The sequence below is a fragment of the Crocuta crocuta genome, unplaced genomic scaffold, assembly GCF_008692635.1.
Source record: "Crocuta crocuta isolate KB4526 unplaced genomic scaffold, BGI_CrCroc_1.0 scaffold59-1, whole genome shotgun sequence".
Taxonomy (NCBI): Eukaryota; Metazoa; Chordata; class Mammalia; order Carnivora; family Hyaenidae; genus Crocuta; species Crocuta crocuta.
This window is the reverse complement of record NW_027551579.1, coordinates 530,807-545,223: the sequence shown is the minus strand read 5'-3', so window position 1 is coordinate 545,223 and position 14,417 is coordinate 530,807. Positions and strand designations below refer to the sequence as shown.

The 14,417-nt window shown below is 47.1% G+C and overlaps 2 protein-coding genes across 7 annotated transcripts in view; one reads left to right on the top strand and one right to left on the bottom strand.

Annotated features, from left to right (window-relative positions):
- Positions 1–5,950, top strand: part of B3GALNT2 (beta-1,3-N-acetylgalactosaminyltransferase 2) — a 50,878-nt gene extending 44,928 nt beyond the window's left edge. Inside the window, exons 10-13 of the mRNA XM_077751734.1 lie at positions 2,859–2,984; positions 3,563–3,722; positions 4,314–4,370; positions 5,804–5,950. Coding sequence (XP_077607860.1) covers positions 2,859–2,984; positions 3,563–3,722; positions 4,314–4,370; positions 5,804–5,950 — 490 coding nt within the window. The remainder of the gene's footprint in view (positions 1–2,858; positions 2,985–3,562; positions 3,723–4,313; positions 4,371–5,803) is intronic.
- Positions 5,542–14,417, bottom strand: part of TBCE (tubulin folding cofactor E) — an 89,548-nt gene continuing 80,672 nt past the window's right edge. For 3 of the 6 annotated variants that reach the window (XM_077751730.1, XM_077751727.1, XM_077751728.1), the window contains exons 13-16: positions 13,645–13,798; positions 11,804–11,872; positions 10,978–11,037; positions 5,542–7,344 (exon numbers count right to left, since the gene is read on the bottom strand). In XM_077751730.1, coding sequence (XP_077607856.1) covers positions 7,136–7,344; positions 10,978–11,037; positions 11,804–11,872; positions 13,645–13,798 — 492 coding nt within the window. In that variant the 3' untranslated portion in view covers positions 5,542–7,135. Of the gene's footprint in view, positions 7,345–7,488; positions 7,581–10,977; positions 11,038–11,803; positions 11,873–13,640; positions 13,799–14,417 lie in introns of those variants that run through there. The other 3 variants (XM_077751726.1, XM_077751731.1, XR_013332010.1) reach the window with 2 other exon arrangements.

Sequence of the window (14,417 nt, the reverse complement as noted above, 5' to 3'; positions counted from 1 at the left end):
TTATTTATTTTGAGAGAACAAGCAAGCAGAGGAGGGGCAGAAACAGGGAGAGAGAGAGAATCCCAAGCAGGCTCCTCACTGTCCCAGCAGAGCCCAACATGGGGCTCGAACTCCCCAACTGCGAGATCATGACCTGAGCCAAAGTCGAGTCAGATGCTTAACCAAATGAGCCACCAGGCGCCCCTGAATTTCTTTTTTTTAAACAACCCTAAAGCCCCTGCACACCTGGGATGTGATCTTTTGTATCCTGGTGCTTTGTGAGAACTTCTAAAATTCCGTTGCTTTCTTTCTTACATGAGCAGATCTATGATGTGAATAGTCTTTATCAAAAATAGGGCAAAAGTTGATTTCATTTTGAGTCCTCCAGCCTCTTGGAGTCAGAGTCAGTCCTTTGAGTCACTGCCTTGGTGGTTTCAGGCCAACATCAGATGAAAATCAGGGAGTTTGAAAATGGGTGTGTTCACACCCACCAACCTAAATGGCCTGAGTATATAGTTCCCTTGAAGCTAGGCTACTGATCTGAATTGTGTTCACCTGAACTTGCACATTATATTTCCATCCTCTTCTCCATGCGTTTAAAAACCACTTGCCCTGGAGCGCCTGGGTGGCTCGGTCGGGTAAGGGTCCAACTTCTGCTCAGATCATGATCTCATGGTTTGTGAGTTTGAGCCCCGTGCCAGGCTCTCTGCTATCAGCACAGAGCATGCCTCAGATCCTTGGTCCTTCCCATGCTCACGTATTCTCTCTCTCTCTCAAATAAATGAACATTTAAAAATATATAAATTAAAAAAAACCTGCTTGCCCTAATTCCAAAACTTTTATGTGTAGACGAAATCCAAAAACTCTTGGAGTCCGCCGTAACTTCCCCAGCCCTTCAGTAGTTCTTAGACCTTGGTTGTAATTCCTACCCTTATATCAATAATGGCGACAAAAACTATTTTATATATAGAGAGAGGGAGTGAAGGAGGGAAAGAGGAAGGTGGGGGAGTTAATATTACTAGTTACTCCAGGGTCTCCTAACGGGTCATTAAGCCCTTGGACACTGTCCAGCCTGAGTGCAAAGCTAACACCTAATGTCTCCATCTAGACTAAACCCATAGTGTTCACATCTTTGTCTTTACAGTCTGTCAGTGAGCTGGTTTCTTGGTGAGCCCCCGAGTCTTTTCCTCTCCCCTCTGTCGTCCTGGGTACTCTGTGGACACAGGCCCCTGGTCCTGAGGGGGAGATGGCCTGATCCGTGTATGGAAGATAATGTTTCAGAGCGAGGGCAGGTTAATACAATCTGGGGGTCACCCTGTGGGGAGAGGGCAGATATAAATAAGAGTTGGAAATTGGGGCATGTCTGGAACACCAAGGTTATGTTTGGACAACTGGCATGAGAAAAAGAACCTTTTTTATTTAGCTCCAGGCCGCCAGTAGGGGTTCCTGTGCTCAGAGGGCCAAGAGAAGAGTATAAAGAGGTGGAGAGAGGGAAAGGAGGTCCAGGAAGTCGAGAATGTGGATTGTGGAGTTCTAGGGCTTTCTCTAGGGAGCTGATTGGCAGTCGGTACTACCGTCAGTCTCAGCTTTGTCTCCGGTGCTCCGTCTCCGAGGTCCTGGCCTCTCCCCTCAGTCATTACTGCCGCTGTCCTGGGCCACCGTCCCCACCTGCACCACCCTCCAGGCCTATGCTGGGGGACCTGCTCCCAGCCGCCCTCTTCAGCTGAGTCTTCAGCGACTGCAGTGCAGTGTCATTTATCAAAAAATGCCTCCTAATTAGCAAATCAATAGTATGTGTGCCTGTGCTGCTAATTAGAAGTAAACCTTAGAAGCACAGGGTTCTGCAATTTGGTGTGGACCCATTGTTGTGAGATTCACCATTCTTGGACTCAGTGGAATTTTCTCCAGATTTCTTTTATTCAGATTTCTGTCACTTGACTGGTTTCCTAGCAAGACTCTGGGGGTTTTGTTTTGTCTTGTTTTGTTTTAATCAAAGCTGCGTAGGGATTGGCAGGGTGAGACGAAGAAGTCTGTTTCATCTCCTCGCTCGCGTAGGTCTCGGTAAATGAAGTCCCCCTGCTGGGCCTCCTAGAGGTCATTTATAATAGTTTGATTGCTGGAAATCGTTTCCAAGGGGAAAGATATTTCAGCGTCATAACCCTGTTTTATAAAAACCATAAAATATGTGAGTGCGGCATAAATAGTGGCAGAGAATCTCGTACAGCAGCATTCTGTGTGCAGGGCCTCATGTGACACCGTCCCCTCGTCCTGGGCCACTGTCACGCACACGTGTTACAAGGTTTGAACGCTGAGTGGATTTGGCGGCCTGGCTGGAGCAAGGCCAGTGAAGTGGTGTTTGAGCCTATGTTCCACTTAAGCCATCTTTTTTTAATTGTTTTTTCATTTGTTCCTTTCATATTTTTTATGTTTATTTTTGAGAGAGAGAGAGAGAGTGTGTGTGTGTGTGTGTTGTGTGCACGCGTGCAAGCAGGGAAGGGGGAGAGAGGGAGACACAGAATCCCCAGCAGGCTCTGTGCCATTAGCACAGAGCCCAACATGGGGTTCGAACTCACAGAGGATGAGATCATGACCCGAGCTGCAATCCAGAGTCGGACACCTAACTGACCGAGCCACCCACATGCCCCTCTTTTGCATTGCACCTTTTCAAGTCAGCCTGGTACTTCTCTGTGTCACGCCCCTTAGTGACATCAGCGGGGACTGCGGCTGGCAGCAGCGTTCTAAGCAGATGCTCTCAGTGTTGAAGGAATAAGAAGCTAAAAAGGTACATAGGCAGCTTGGGGACAGCAGTGTCACCGCCTTGGCGTCGCTGTACCTCCTTGTACAGACACACCAACTTTCATGTTCCCTTTTGCCAACAGGACTGTGGAAACAACCAGCTTTGATTTACTGCTAAAAACGGACGACGACTGTTACATAGACTTGGAAGCTGTGTTTAACAGAATTGTCCACAAGAATCTGGACGGGCCTAATTTCTGGTGGGGAAAGTAAGTTAAAGCTTGTGAGCCCCTTGGCCTTCAGGTACCTGATCCAATGGAATGAACCAAGAATGAAATACGCCAGCTCTTTTCCGCCAGCAAGAGGTGATTGAGCTGGGAAGCCGCCCGCCCAGGCCCCTGGGTCACTGTGGGCTGTTCACCGACGATCAGAGGGAACATCTTTAAAGTGAAAAACCTCAGGCTCACGTAACAAAGGAGGGAAAATGATACGGCTTTTATCCTCGTGGCCCTGAAAAGAGCAGTTAGAATAAATTTGTGACACATTTCTGAAAGTGCTGTCCATTCAGGAATGCAGCATGGATCGGTGAGGAGTTGTAGCGGACGGACACAAGATGGGCTGTTACCTGCAGAAACCCCACAGATGTAACCGTAGAGACTCTGATAGACCAGTCTTCTGTGCGACACCCCTGCCAGCTAGAAAATTCCTTTCCTTAGACTCAAAACATATTCTCATTCTTCCCTTGCTTTTACAGCTTAGCCCCTGTAGTAACAGTAAAGGGTGCAGCCTCCTAGGGGTAGGACAGAGCTCAAGCCAAGAGAAGAAACCAACTTGTTTTGAATCTCAGTTTCAGGCTGAACTGGGCAGTTGACCGAACCGGCAAGTGGCAGGAGCTGGAATACCCCAGCCCCGCCTACCCGGCCTTTGCCTGCGGCTCGGGGTACGTGATCTCCAGGGACATCGTCCACTGGCTGGCCAGCAACGCGGGCAGACTGAAGACCTACCAGGTGACTCGGCATTTCCGACCTAAGAGTATAAACTCCCCAGCCAGGCCTCACGCGACACGGGATTCCTCCGCTAAGCGCAGAGCCGGCGGCCCTGGGAAAGCATAGTGGTTCCTCCGCGAGGGACTCCCCCTCAGAGAGCTCAGGGACCCAGTCCTCACCGTCAGATCCTGGCTCGAAATTCTGTTCCTAAACCTTTTCGTGAGCCTACTTATGTTTCCAGACTATATTTCATAAATACAGTCCCTGAAGGAACGGAAAGCTTGACTGTCCTAAGAAGGAAAACCATAAAGCAAGCGCTCTCTTTCTGTTGATTCTGGTGACCGTGGCAATGAACGAGCCGCCCAGCTATGGGATCCACAGTGTCCTTCACACGGTTGTGCTGGAGGGTTAAGGCCAACGAGAAATGGGCCGGCCGCTGGCAGTAAAAGCCACAGAGTAAAACTGTGTATAGGTGTTAATACAGGCTTGGCATTTCCTGGTAGAGTAACAGGAAAACAAAGAAGTAGAGGATTATGGGAATGTGTGGCATCACGTTTAAAAGACAGATACAGCATTTAAACTTTTGCCTTTCAACTTTCCGGGCACGTACAGGGTGAAGACGTGAGCATGGGCATCTGGATGGCCGCCATAGGGCCCGTGCGGTACCAGGTAAGCACGCCTGAGGGGGACTGGCCCCGGGGCGCTCGGGAGGCCAGGGTCATGGGTCAGATGGGCAGAAACTGTGAATCAAAGATGTGGGATCAGAGCCGCACCCTTGAGTCAAAGCACAGTAATCCATGTAGGTCGGCATACGGTATTTTTCTGAGTTTAAACCAAAAGGAAATGTTTCAGATGGAAGTTTTCCTACCCACAGAGAAGAATTAGGTTTTTATATGTTTGGTCAAATTCTTTGCAGCTTTAAAACCTTAAGGAATCAGGCCCCTGGCTGGCTCAGTCGGTAGAGCATATGACTCTTGATCTGGAAGTCATGAGTTCAAACCTCGTAAGGGGTCTTTTAAAATATACAGATCACTGAGCCAGGAAAAGAAATGAATTTGCAGAGACCAGAATGGAAACAGCCCTGAGAAGAGAGCAGGTAGAAAGCTGGGCTTTGCCTCAAAGATTTCTGTTGACTTTTGGATTCTTGCAGCTTCCACTTTGGCCACAGAAGGGGGCGGGGGGGCAGAGGGGTGTGCAGGGCCTGCCAGACAGGACCTCTGCCTGGTGCCCGGACCCAAAGCAGGGCCGCCTTGCTTCAGGGGTCAAATGGGAATAAACCCTTATCTGCTGGGTCAGCTTTGATAGTCGTGTCATACTGAAGTCCAATCTTTGACTTCCTGAACGGTGAAAACGTTCTGTTATCTGCTAACTGTGAGCTCTGGGGTCTCTGTGGGCCTGATTCTGTAGTTTGATGTTGCTTACAGACCTTGTTTCTTGGTGTGCTGAGAGACTGGTGTGTGTGACCTCATGTTCCTCGGAAATGGAGGTCTGTGTTTAAAACACGTTCTGACGAAGAGGGCATCACTGACGAACGGGACACATGCCGCAGACCCCTCTCAGTGCGGGCCAGGGCTCTAGCTGCTCAGGGCAGACCCTTTCCCGTCCCACCCAGCATCAAGGCTGAGACCCACACCGACCTTTGATTCTATCCAACACCTTTACGTTCTTAGACGGGAGGGGTTTCTCAGGCTCTGTGTTCTGTATCGCTGGGAAGTAGCTGGGGGTGAAGACAGTCCTTCCTGTTCACCTGAACAGCACCACTCACCTTGATCACCCTCCCTGTGACCCTGGGCAGAGGACCGCACACTCAGCTTCTCAATTGTAAAAGGATTCCTCAGTGTTTTAGGAGAATTTGCCAGTATTTATTTATAAAGCCCTTGCTGCTGTCCCCAGAATACTGGAAGATTCCTTTTGAACAGCTGCTGTTACAGAGGTTCATGGCCGCCGGGAAAACTTCCATTTGCGGCCCCAGGCTTTCTGGTCACAGAACTCCGCCTGCCAGTGGTTCACCCACAGGGGTCTTTGAAGGCCTCTGTGCCGGCATTTGTGGTCCTCAAACCCAGTTCCGCGGCTCCCGAGTTCACTGTTTGGTTTCTACCCAGGACGGCCTGTGGCTGTGTGAGAAGACGTGCGAACCCGGGATGCTGTCCTCCCCGCAGTACTCCCCGCAGGAGCTGGCCCAGCTGTGGAGGCTGAAGGAAGCGTGTGGGGACCCCTGTCAGTGCGAAGCGGCCGGAGGGGGAGCGTAACTCGGGTGTGCGACCGAGTCGGAGGCGCACCCACAGTTTGGCACTAGATTCCATGGGGCTTTCAGGATTGTTCTAGGTTGGCGCTTTTTACCTGTAACCAATGTGATGTTTCTAAAAGTTTGCACAAAATTTCCTTTTTAAAAATCAACTGATACTGTAGCATAAGAAAAATTTTATTTCTGTATTGGAAGAACACTTGAAAAATACCAAATTATTTTATAAAACAAAAAAGTTTCTAAAACCTGATGTATCATTTCTAGTTTATAATTCATTATGATCACTTTTGGTTAAAATTTGGCCTAGTTCAGAAATCTTGGGTAGTAACGGAGAATGCGAATTTCAACTTGAATTACAGAATAGTTCTGTAAAGCATAATGAGGGTAATTAAGGGCCAAAAAGAACTCACAGAATGCTGTGTGGTCACTGATACCAAAGCTTGGGGTTTCTGGAAATGTCTGAAGTGGGCAACTTGAACTTGAAAAGGAACCAATAGAAGTGTTAGTTCGAGACCTTGGTTTTAAAGTTCGCTTACTGAGTTGGCTAATTCAAGTTTTCTTTTGCCATGTAACAAATTCTGGAGGTCAGTCTAGTACTATTTTAAAAAAAAGCTAAAATGTTGTGGATATGCATCAAATACCTCTCAGGGTTTTTGTGACGTAGGGAAGGATACTACTGAATGAATCTTGCTTTCCTCCTGTCACTGCCTGATGGTTCCCTACTCTACGTGAATTCCCGTCAGGGCTGGCAGATCTTCTGGAGAAGAATACACGCCCAGTTTAGGTACAGCTGCAGGAAAAAGCATGGAATTCATTTTTGCAAGTACTCTAAAAAATAGTGCAACAGCCAAGAGAGATCGTAGCATATGCATTACACACAGAAGAGGCACGTCCCTAAGTTTAAGGGACATTTTCTAAAATGACCTCCCAAATCATTTTGGAACCTTTTAAGCTAGCAGTAACAACAGAATTCCATTAAAACTGGTCTTATGCCGGACATTAGCTGTGTGCAGATTTCATTAGCTTGGTTCTATTTAATATTTAAATCTTCACATATTGAAATCTGTAGTCGTGAACTATAAATATGAAATAAAATCAGAAAATCATTAGCAGTAATAAAGGCTTTGCAGCTTCTAGTACATACATGCCTAGAAATGGTCTCTTCCCAGTGAAAAATACCACCTTTTCTCTACTTAGGGCGAGTTGTAAAACCTTTTTTTGACAGAACTGTTCCGGTAAGTCTTTCGTATCCAGTGACCCCGTCGTGGTAAAACGGTGGAGTCTCTGGACTTGATTCGTCGGCTTTTACCATCGCACTACCAGGCAGTCTCCATTTTCCACAGAATAGAACTGTAATGACTGCTGGTCGTTTTCTAGCTCGATCTCTCTGCCAGGCATCTAAAACCAGAACAAAGGGCTGTCTTACTACAGCAGGGCTGTCTGTTTTCCGTTCAGACTCCAGCTGAGTTATAAAGAGCCGCGGGTGAATGACGCGTCTTACTGGGGGACCTAAGCCTGACTCCGTTTCGCGGGGCACCTTACTTTGGGACTTTCGTAGGACAACAGAAGTCGTGACACGGGAACTCTGAGAAGACGCGACAGCAGTCCCTTCACCTTTTGAACCGTCATGGAGTCTGTCAAAGAAAAGACACACCCTCAGGTCCCTCGAATGACGGTTCCGTGTAAAACTAGCTCACATGACAAGCCCACAGTCGCAGTGACTCAGTGTCCCTTTACCTGCATAGATCATTAGGGAAAGGCCCACCTGCCCGGGGACGGCGCGAGCCGGGTCCATGCCCCTTACTGGAGGTTCGGAAAGGTGGGGGAATCGGAGCCAATGTTTGACCCAAGTGCCCTTTGATGATGGCTCTTCCTTACCAGTTCAGTGGGGTTTCTATTTCCTCCTTACTCTGAAGAAACCAGAGACCCTATTCTCTGCCCAGAGGAGTAAATGTGAGTAAAATCATGAACTTCCTAGACGGTTTACTCTGTGATAACTCACTTCTGGATGGCTGAGAGAATGCTGGGGTGGGGCGTCCCGAGGACATCTGTCCATCTTTTTGCCTCGGTTTCCTCCCTGGGGAGTGAGGGAGGACAAGGGGCCTATCGGCTCCCTTTGAGTACGCCCAGTCTGATGACATGTAAACGCGCTTCGCGTGGGGGAATGACCCGGTGAGCAAATGCTTTGGTTTGTTCAGAAAACGCTGTGAACTTCTTTCCAAAGATGGGTTGTGGTAAATATTGGATGTTTTGATGATGAGAAATACAGTTTCTCTGAAGCTTTAGCTGGAGTTCAGCAATAGTACGGTGTTCCTACAAATATCACATGTATTCAAATATTTTTCTATCAAAAATGATTTTTGTAAAAGCTGTGTGTTTTTATGCAACTTGTGACAATAAATGTTACCTTTATTTTAGAATAAAAACTGGCCTTATTTATGTGTTGAATATAAACACTTAATTGACATTTATATGAACGTAACCTGTTCTTTTACGTGTGAATCTGTGTAGATGATCCTGTCCTTTCAAAACACTTAGGTGGACCGATGGGTTAACTCCTTCACAGCAACAGGGAAAGGCACATTCCTAACTTCCGTCAGACACAAAATCTGGTCATAGAAGAACCCTAGTAAGAAACCTGCCTACTCACACTGTGTCTTTAGAAAAACACAGCAACGTACATATAATACTCTAAGTAACAAGACCTTTCTTATTATAAAAGTAACACGATTATCTTAACATTCAGAAAATGTAGATGGTTAACTGGCCCTGTCCCTCCGACTCCAGCTCAGAGCCTGGAGCCCGCTTCAGATTCTGTCTCCCTCTCTCTCTGCCTCTCCTCTGCTTGTGCTCTCTTAAAAATAAAACATTAAAAAAAATTTTAAGTTTAACGGTATACACTTTCAGGCATTCCTCCATTTTTAGAAGGATGCATAGGTTTCATCTATGGTGGTACATCTCTTACCCCTTCACACCAGTTCTTCTAGACCTGCACAGCCCAGCATGGCCGCTCTGTGTGGCTAGTGAGCCACATTCAAACTAGAGTGCGGTTAGTACGACTCAGGAACTGATTTTTATTATTTCAATTTAATGAATTTAAACTGTGGCTCATGGCAGCCATACCGGCCAGTGCGGCTCTGGACCTACTTCATTCTCCTTAGTGACCCACGATACTGCAGTGCGTGGTCCTGCCCAAACTTATTCAACCATTTATTTCTCCACTGGTGAACATTTGTTTTTAACTTCACCATTACATGTGCTACAAGGTAGAATGCTTGGTCATACTATGTATTAAATACATACAAATAAATACATGTATTAAATACATACAAATAAATACATGTATTATGGGTTAATCTGATGGGCAGAAAAATCATGTTGCCGTATTTTACATTTCCTTATTTATCACCTTTTAAAGAGCAGTTAGGTCAGTGGCTAGATATTGACAGCATGTGGCATAAAAATTAATTGCAAGAACTGTTCGAACCCGCTGGCTTGCTGCCAAGTTTAGAGAATACAGATCTCAAGATTCTGCACTGCTTGAAGCCATAATTAGTACATATAATTTCTATGGACGATTCTACTCTGCTGGGTCCACCTGAAGATTAATAAACATCAGAGCATGAGCACGGTGGGTGTTCCGGGGGGGAACCGGATCGCAGAAGAACTGGGACACAGTCACATGTGGAGGGTGGGAGAGGCTGAGCCCACCCTGTCGCCATCAGCCCAGAACCACAGTCCCGCGCACACCCAGGCTCAGTCCTTGACCAATGGAGCTTGGTGCCCTGCCCCGAAGAAGCCCTTAAACAGAAAGCCTCACTCAGGTCTAGCAACACTTGAGCAAACATTCCTTAGTGATACCATCCCCATGAGGTGATTTCATGGATCTGGAAATTAAAGGGAAAAACGAACACGTATCCAAAGCCAACTACGTTAACAAGACGCTCTGGGCTCCCACTGGTCTGTCCCCATGAGTGTCTTTACTGCCAGGACTTCAGTTTGAAAACAGCATAACCAAAGGGGAGACACTACTCTTAATTCCTGGTGATCTGACAGCAGAATTACAGATCACAGAAATAGAAATTAGATTGCTAATTAAAATGGAGCAGTGCTGGTAAACCGGTATTAAATGACAGTTATCAATCAGAGAGGTAGCCCTGTGAGCAAAAGCCCTTCCGGAAGTGATACTGTAAGCTTATAGGATTTGATAAAAATTAATTGAAAAATAAATGAATTTACTGTACTGACAGGCAAACGAAAGTATTTTGCTAGAGTCATTTATGGTGATCTACATTCCATTTCCTGGGCAAATCCTCACTGCTCTAAATTTAACCTGTTGATATTACTATTTAACTAGGAGTCAGGTTTAATCTTGAGAATTCACAATATACTCAAAAGATGGGCTGTAATTTTTTCTAAGTTTAAGGTCGCTTAGATCAATCTAGTTGTTGACATAGAAGTATTTTCGGAATAAAACGAATTCAGTTCCAGCAACACTAATGTTTAGACAGAATTCTGAAGTAGCTTTTCCAAAGAAAACTTACTGTTCCCATTAAAAGACCACGTCTGAGAACTTTCTGCAGGGACTCCTGGTTGGTAAGGAGTCCAGTGTATGAGAAGTCACAGATGTCTAAATAATTCATAGTTCGGGTCACTAGGACACGTTTCCCATTTTACGAAGGGCTGGTGAGACAGACCTCGAGTCCAGTGAAACGGTCTCTCTGGACGAGAGCAACAATTTGAGAACTAAACCGAGGTGGGCGTAGGAAAGGCCAAGCCAGTCCAGGCCTCATGCCTTTGGCTGAAGATGTAATCGCACATAAGGGCTTCCGGTTTAACTGGACTTTCCCACATAAGCTGATTTGGTTACGGGAGACTCCTGCTTCTGGTGGGGGGGAGATGATGCTAGCACGATTAGCTGTATTTGAGATCATAAAAGATACAAGCTCTAGAAGTTCAGATACTTTCCTTTCAACCAACTCCTAGGCCAGCAATTCATAAGCGTAAGGAGCAGAAAAGCCTTTTTCTTACCTGGCAGTTGTTTTTCTGTGACTTTCTGATCAACTTGATTAGGATATTTTATCTTCAGTGCTTGAAGGAAAAAAGGAAAGAGAGTGACTGAGAGCTACTGTAATAAGGCTTTAAATTACACATACATGTTAACAGCAGCTGACAAATGATAAAGGTTGCTCAGTCCAGCTTGGCTCAAACCCTAATAGAGGAACAGGTCTTACCGATACTGAAAATCCCTTCTGCTAATACTTCCCAGAATGACTAACAACAACACAAAAATAGCTGGACCAACATTCTCATGCCTTCTCTTCTCCCCTAGTCCTTTCCTGAGAATTTGGCTGTGTATTCCAGTGTAAGAAAAGTCACAAATTTACAAATCATAAGTCCATTCACTTACAACATACTGCCCATTTATAACACAATTGAGTCTAAAGCATGAAAATTGACAAAATGTCCAATATAAGAATTAAAAAATTAAAAAAAAAATTTTTATGTGTTTATTTTTGAGTGAGAGAGAAAGACAACAAGCATGAGTGGGAAAGAGGGAGAGGGAGACAGAATCTGAAGCAGGCTCCAGGCTCCGAGCTGTCAGCACAGAGCTGGACGTGGAGCTCAAACCCATGAACTGTGAGATCATGACCTGAGCTGACGTCACTTAACTGAGCCACCCAGGCACCCTCCCAATATAAGAATTTAGACAGGCTTGAGAATTCATCATTTCTCTAAAAACTGAAGTACTCACTTAGGTACTTAAGAGACATAATCCCTACTAGCTCATCACTATCTGTTTCCGCACCTCAGGTCACGAATACAAACACGCGCTGTGTGAGTGTAAGGTTCTTACTTAGTAGCTGGTTTTTGAGCAAAAACGGCTGCTGTGTTTTGAGTTCCCCGTCTTCAGGTGCACCATATTCTGCGTAAGAAGAAATAAAAAAGGATGAATGACACACCTGAGGCCACCTGAAGAAGAAATACAAATAGGTAAGTGTTCGCGCAGCCTTTTCCCTCCCCGGGATAAACCTCGCAGCAGCTGCCGTGCACACCTGGCAGCGGGTTCCTTTTATTCGGTTACTTGTTTATTTTTAGGAAGGGCGGCCGACAACTGCTCACAAGCCCGGGGCCTCCGCCAGCTGTGTCCTGCCCCAGATCCGCATGGACGGAGGGGCCCTGACTCAAGCCAGCAGCTGGGCTTTCAGATGCTGCAGACACTTATTCAAAGTTTCACCTCTGCTAACAGCTCCCCTGCTTTCTGAGTCCTGAGAGAAGCCTGGTGCCACCTGGGACACAGTGCACAGGTCACCCCCAAGTCCCAGCCAGAGCGCGATGCCAGGCTGAGCGTGTGGCACTCCTTCCCTGCCCCCCCGGGTAAGAGGCCCGACAGGAGGACATCAGGAAAGGCAGACCCTCCTGCTTGAACTTCTGCAGGGCCAACCAGAGACTGCATTTCTAGAAATGCCCCCAAGTATCTGTGCTTTGGTCTTGGAATGTTCTCGGCTGTGAAATACTGAGCATGTGTGCAGGAATGCATTAGAACCTTCCCTTCCCGACCCGTCCCGTCCCCTCCCCAGGTGCTTCAGAATTCACCTGAGGTGGCCGGGAAACTGGGCCAGCTCACAGAGTGATTTGAAAGCAAGTCCCGTAGGCAGCCTTTCTTCCTCAAAGATAATGTTCCAGCCTCAAGCAGTGGGCTTCTTGTATTAGGAAATAAATGTGTGTACACACACACACACACACACACACACACACACACACACACACAAGCAGTGGGCTTCTTGTATTAGGAAATAAATGTGTGTACACACACACACACACACACACACACACGCACCAATCACATAAAAGTGAAATTTGGAATAATAATGAAGTCAGAACAAAATGGAAAGTTACATCAGGGACAAAGATAAAGTCATGCCTTCCCAGGCTGGCGAAGGTAAAGAAGCACCTTGTGTACCCAGTGCCCAAAGTGGCGGGGGACAGGCACGCAGGGAGCCCTCAGGACTGAGCGCTGAACGAGTACTGTGCACTTGTCCAGACTCTCCTGGACATTAGAATTAGCTGGGGAGCTTAAGTACCAACGCCCAGGTTCTACCTTAACATCTGTTCATTTTTTTAAGTTTGTTTATTTTTGAGACCAAGATAGTGTGAGCAGGGGAGGGGCAATGAGAGAGGGAGAGGGAGGGAGAGAGAATCCCAAGCAGGCTCCTTTCTGTCTGCACAAAGCACAAAGTGGGGTTCGAACCCACAAACTGTGAGATGATGACCTGAGCCGAAACCAAGGGCTGGACACTTAACTGACTGAGCCCCCCAGGTGCCCCTTAAGTTTTAAAATGTCCTCGGTTACAAGCAGAGTCGAGATACACTGGACCGCTTCCTGCCCCCCCTTAAAGGAGGGAGAGTACTGACTCCTCGAGTGGGGAGTCCAGTGAGCACGTGAACAAGAGAACTTGCACCTCACAGCTACTTTCCCTCCCTGAACACCAACCTCTCCCTTCCAGAGCCTGGACACTTTCCCGGGTTCCTTCTGCAGAGACTGCAGCTGACTTCTCTTCCTTAAAGGCAGCAGTTTAATTCTTGCTCCCAACTCACCGGAGTGGCCCCAGGAAAGCACCTATCAGCTATTCAGAGGNAGGGGGTGGGGGGGGAGGAACATGCCACAGGGGAGGGCGAGGGGCTTCACGTACGTACTCAAGCAGAGGGACTGGTATCTGGGGTGGGCTGCAAGAAATTCTTCATTTGGTCGGTTTTTGTCTGCATCCTGATGTCCGCCAGCCTTTTTCCATTCATTTCCAAATGCTTTTCGGTAATCAAGCTCAGCCCCACGCCTTTCCTCTGGTAGAATCTGTATTAATGTGAATAAGAACAGGTCTATTAAGGTGTTTTTTAATGTCTGTTTATTTTTGAGAGATAATAAGTGGAAGGGCAGAGAGAGAGAGAGAGAGAGAGAGACGGAAACAGAATCCAAAGCAGGCTCCAGGCTCCGAGCTGTCGGCCCGGAACCCGACATGAGGCTCGAACTCACGAACCAAGAGATCATGACTTGAGCTGAAGTCAGCTCCACTGAGCCACTGACTGAACGACCCAGGTGCCCCTGTTCAAGTGTTTTTCTAATGAGTGTTTGTGCATTTCATACCCCGTCCTTCCTCCACTGTCACACACACAATAATCAAATTGAGAGGGACAATGAATGCTTCATGATAGCTTTATCTTTCCTCGCGAACACGGACTGAATTCAAGAGTTTGCTGACGAAGAAAAAGCATGAGAGTTTGTCCATGAGGTGGTGTGCAGGCTGTGGCAGGTGCTCCCCACCCCTGGGGGAGCCGATACTGCAGGCCGGTGGTGCGGGGCTGTGAGGCACCCCTGGGCGCTTTTATGAGAAGAGCAGAGCTGCTGAGGAGAGGATGCGCTCTGTGCTGCCTACGCTCCCCCAGGAAAAGGAGCGAGTGCCCAGAACTCCCCA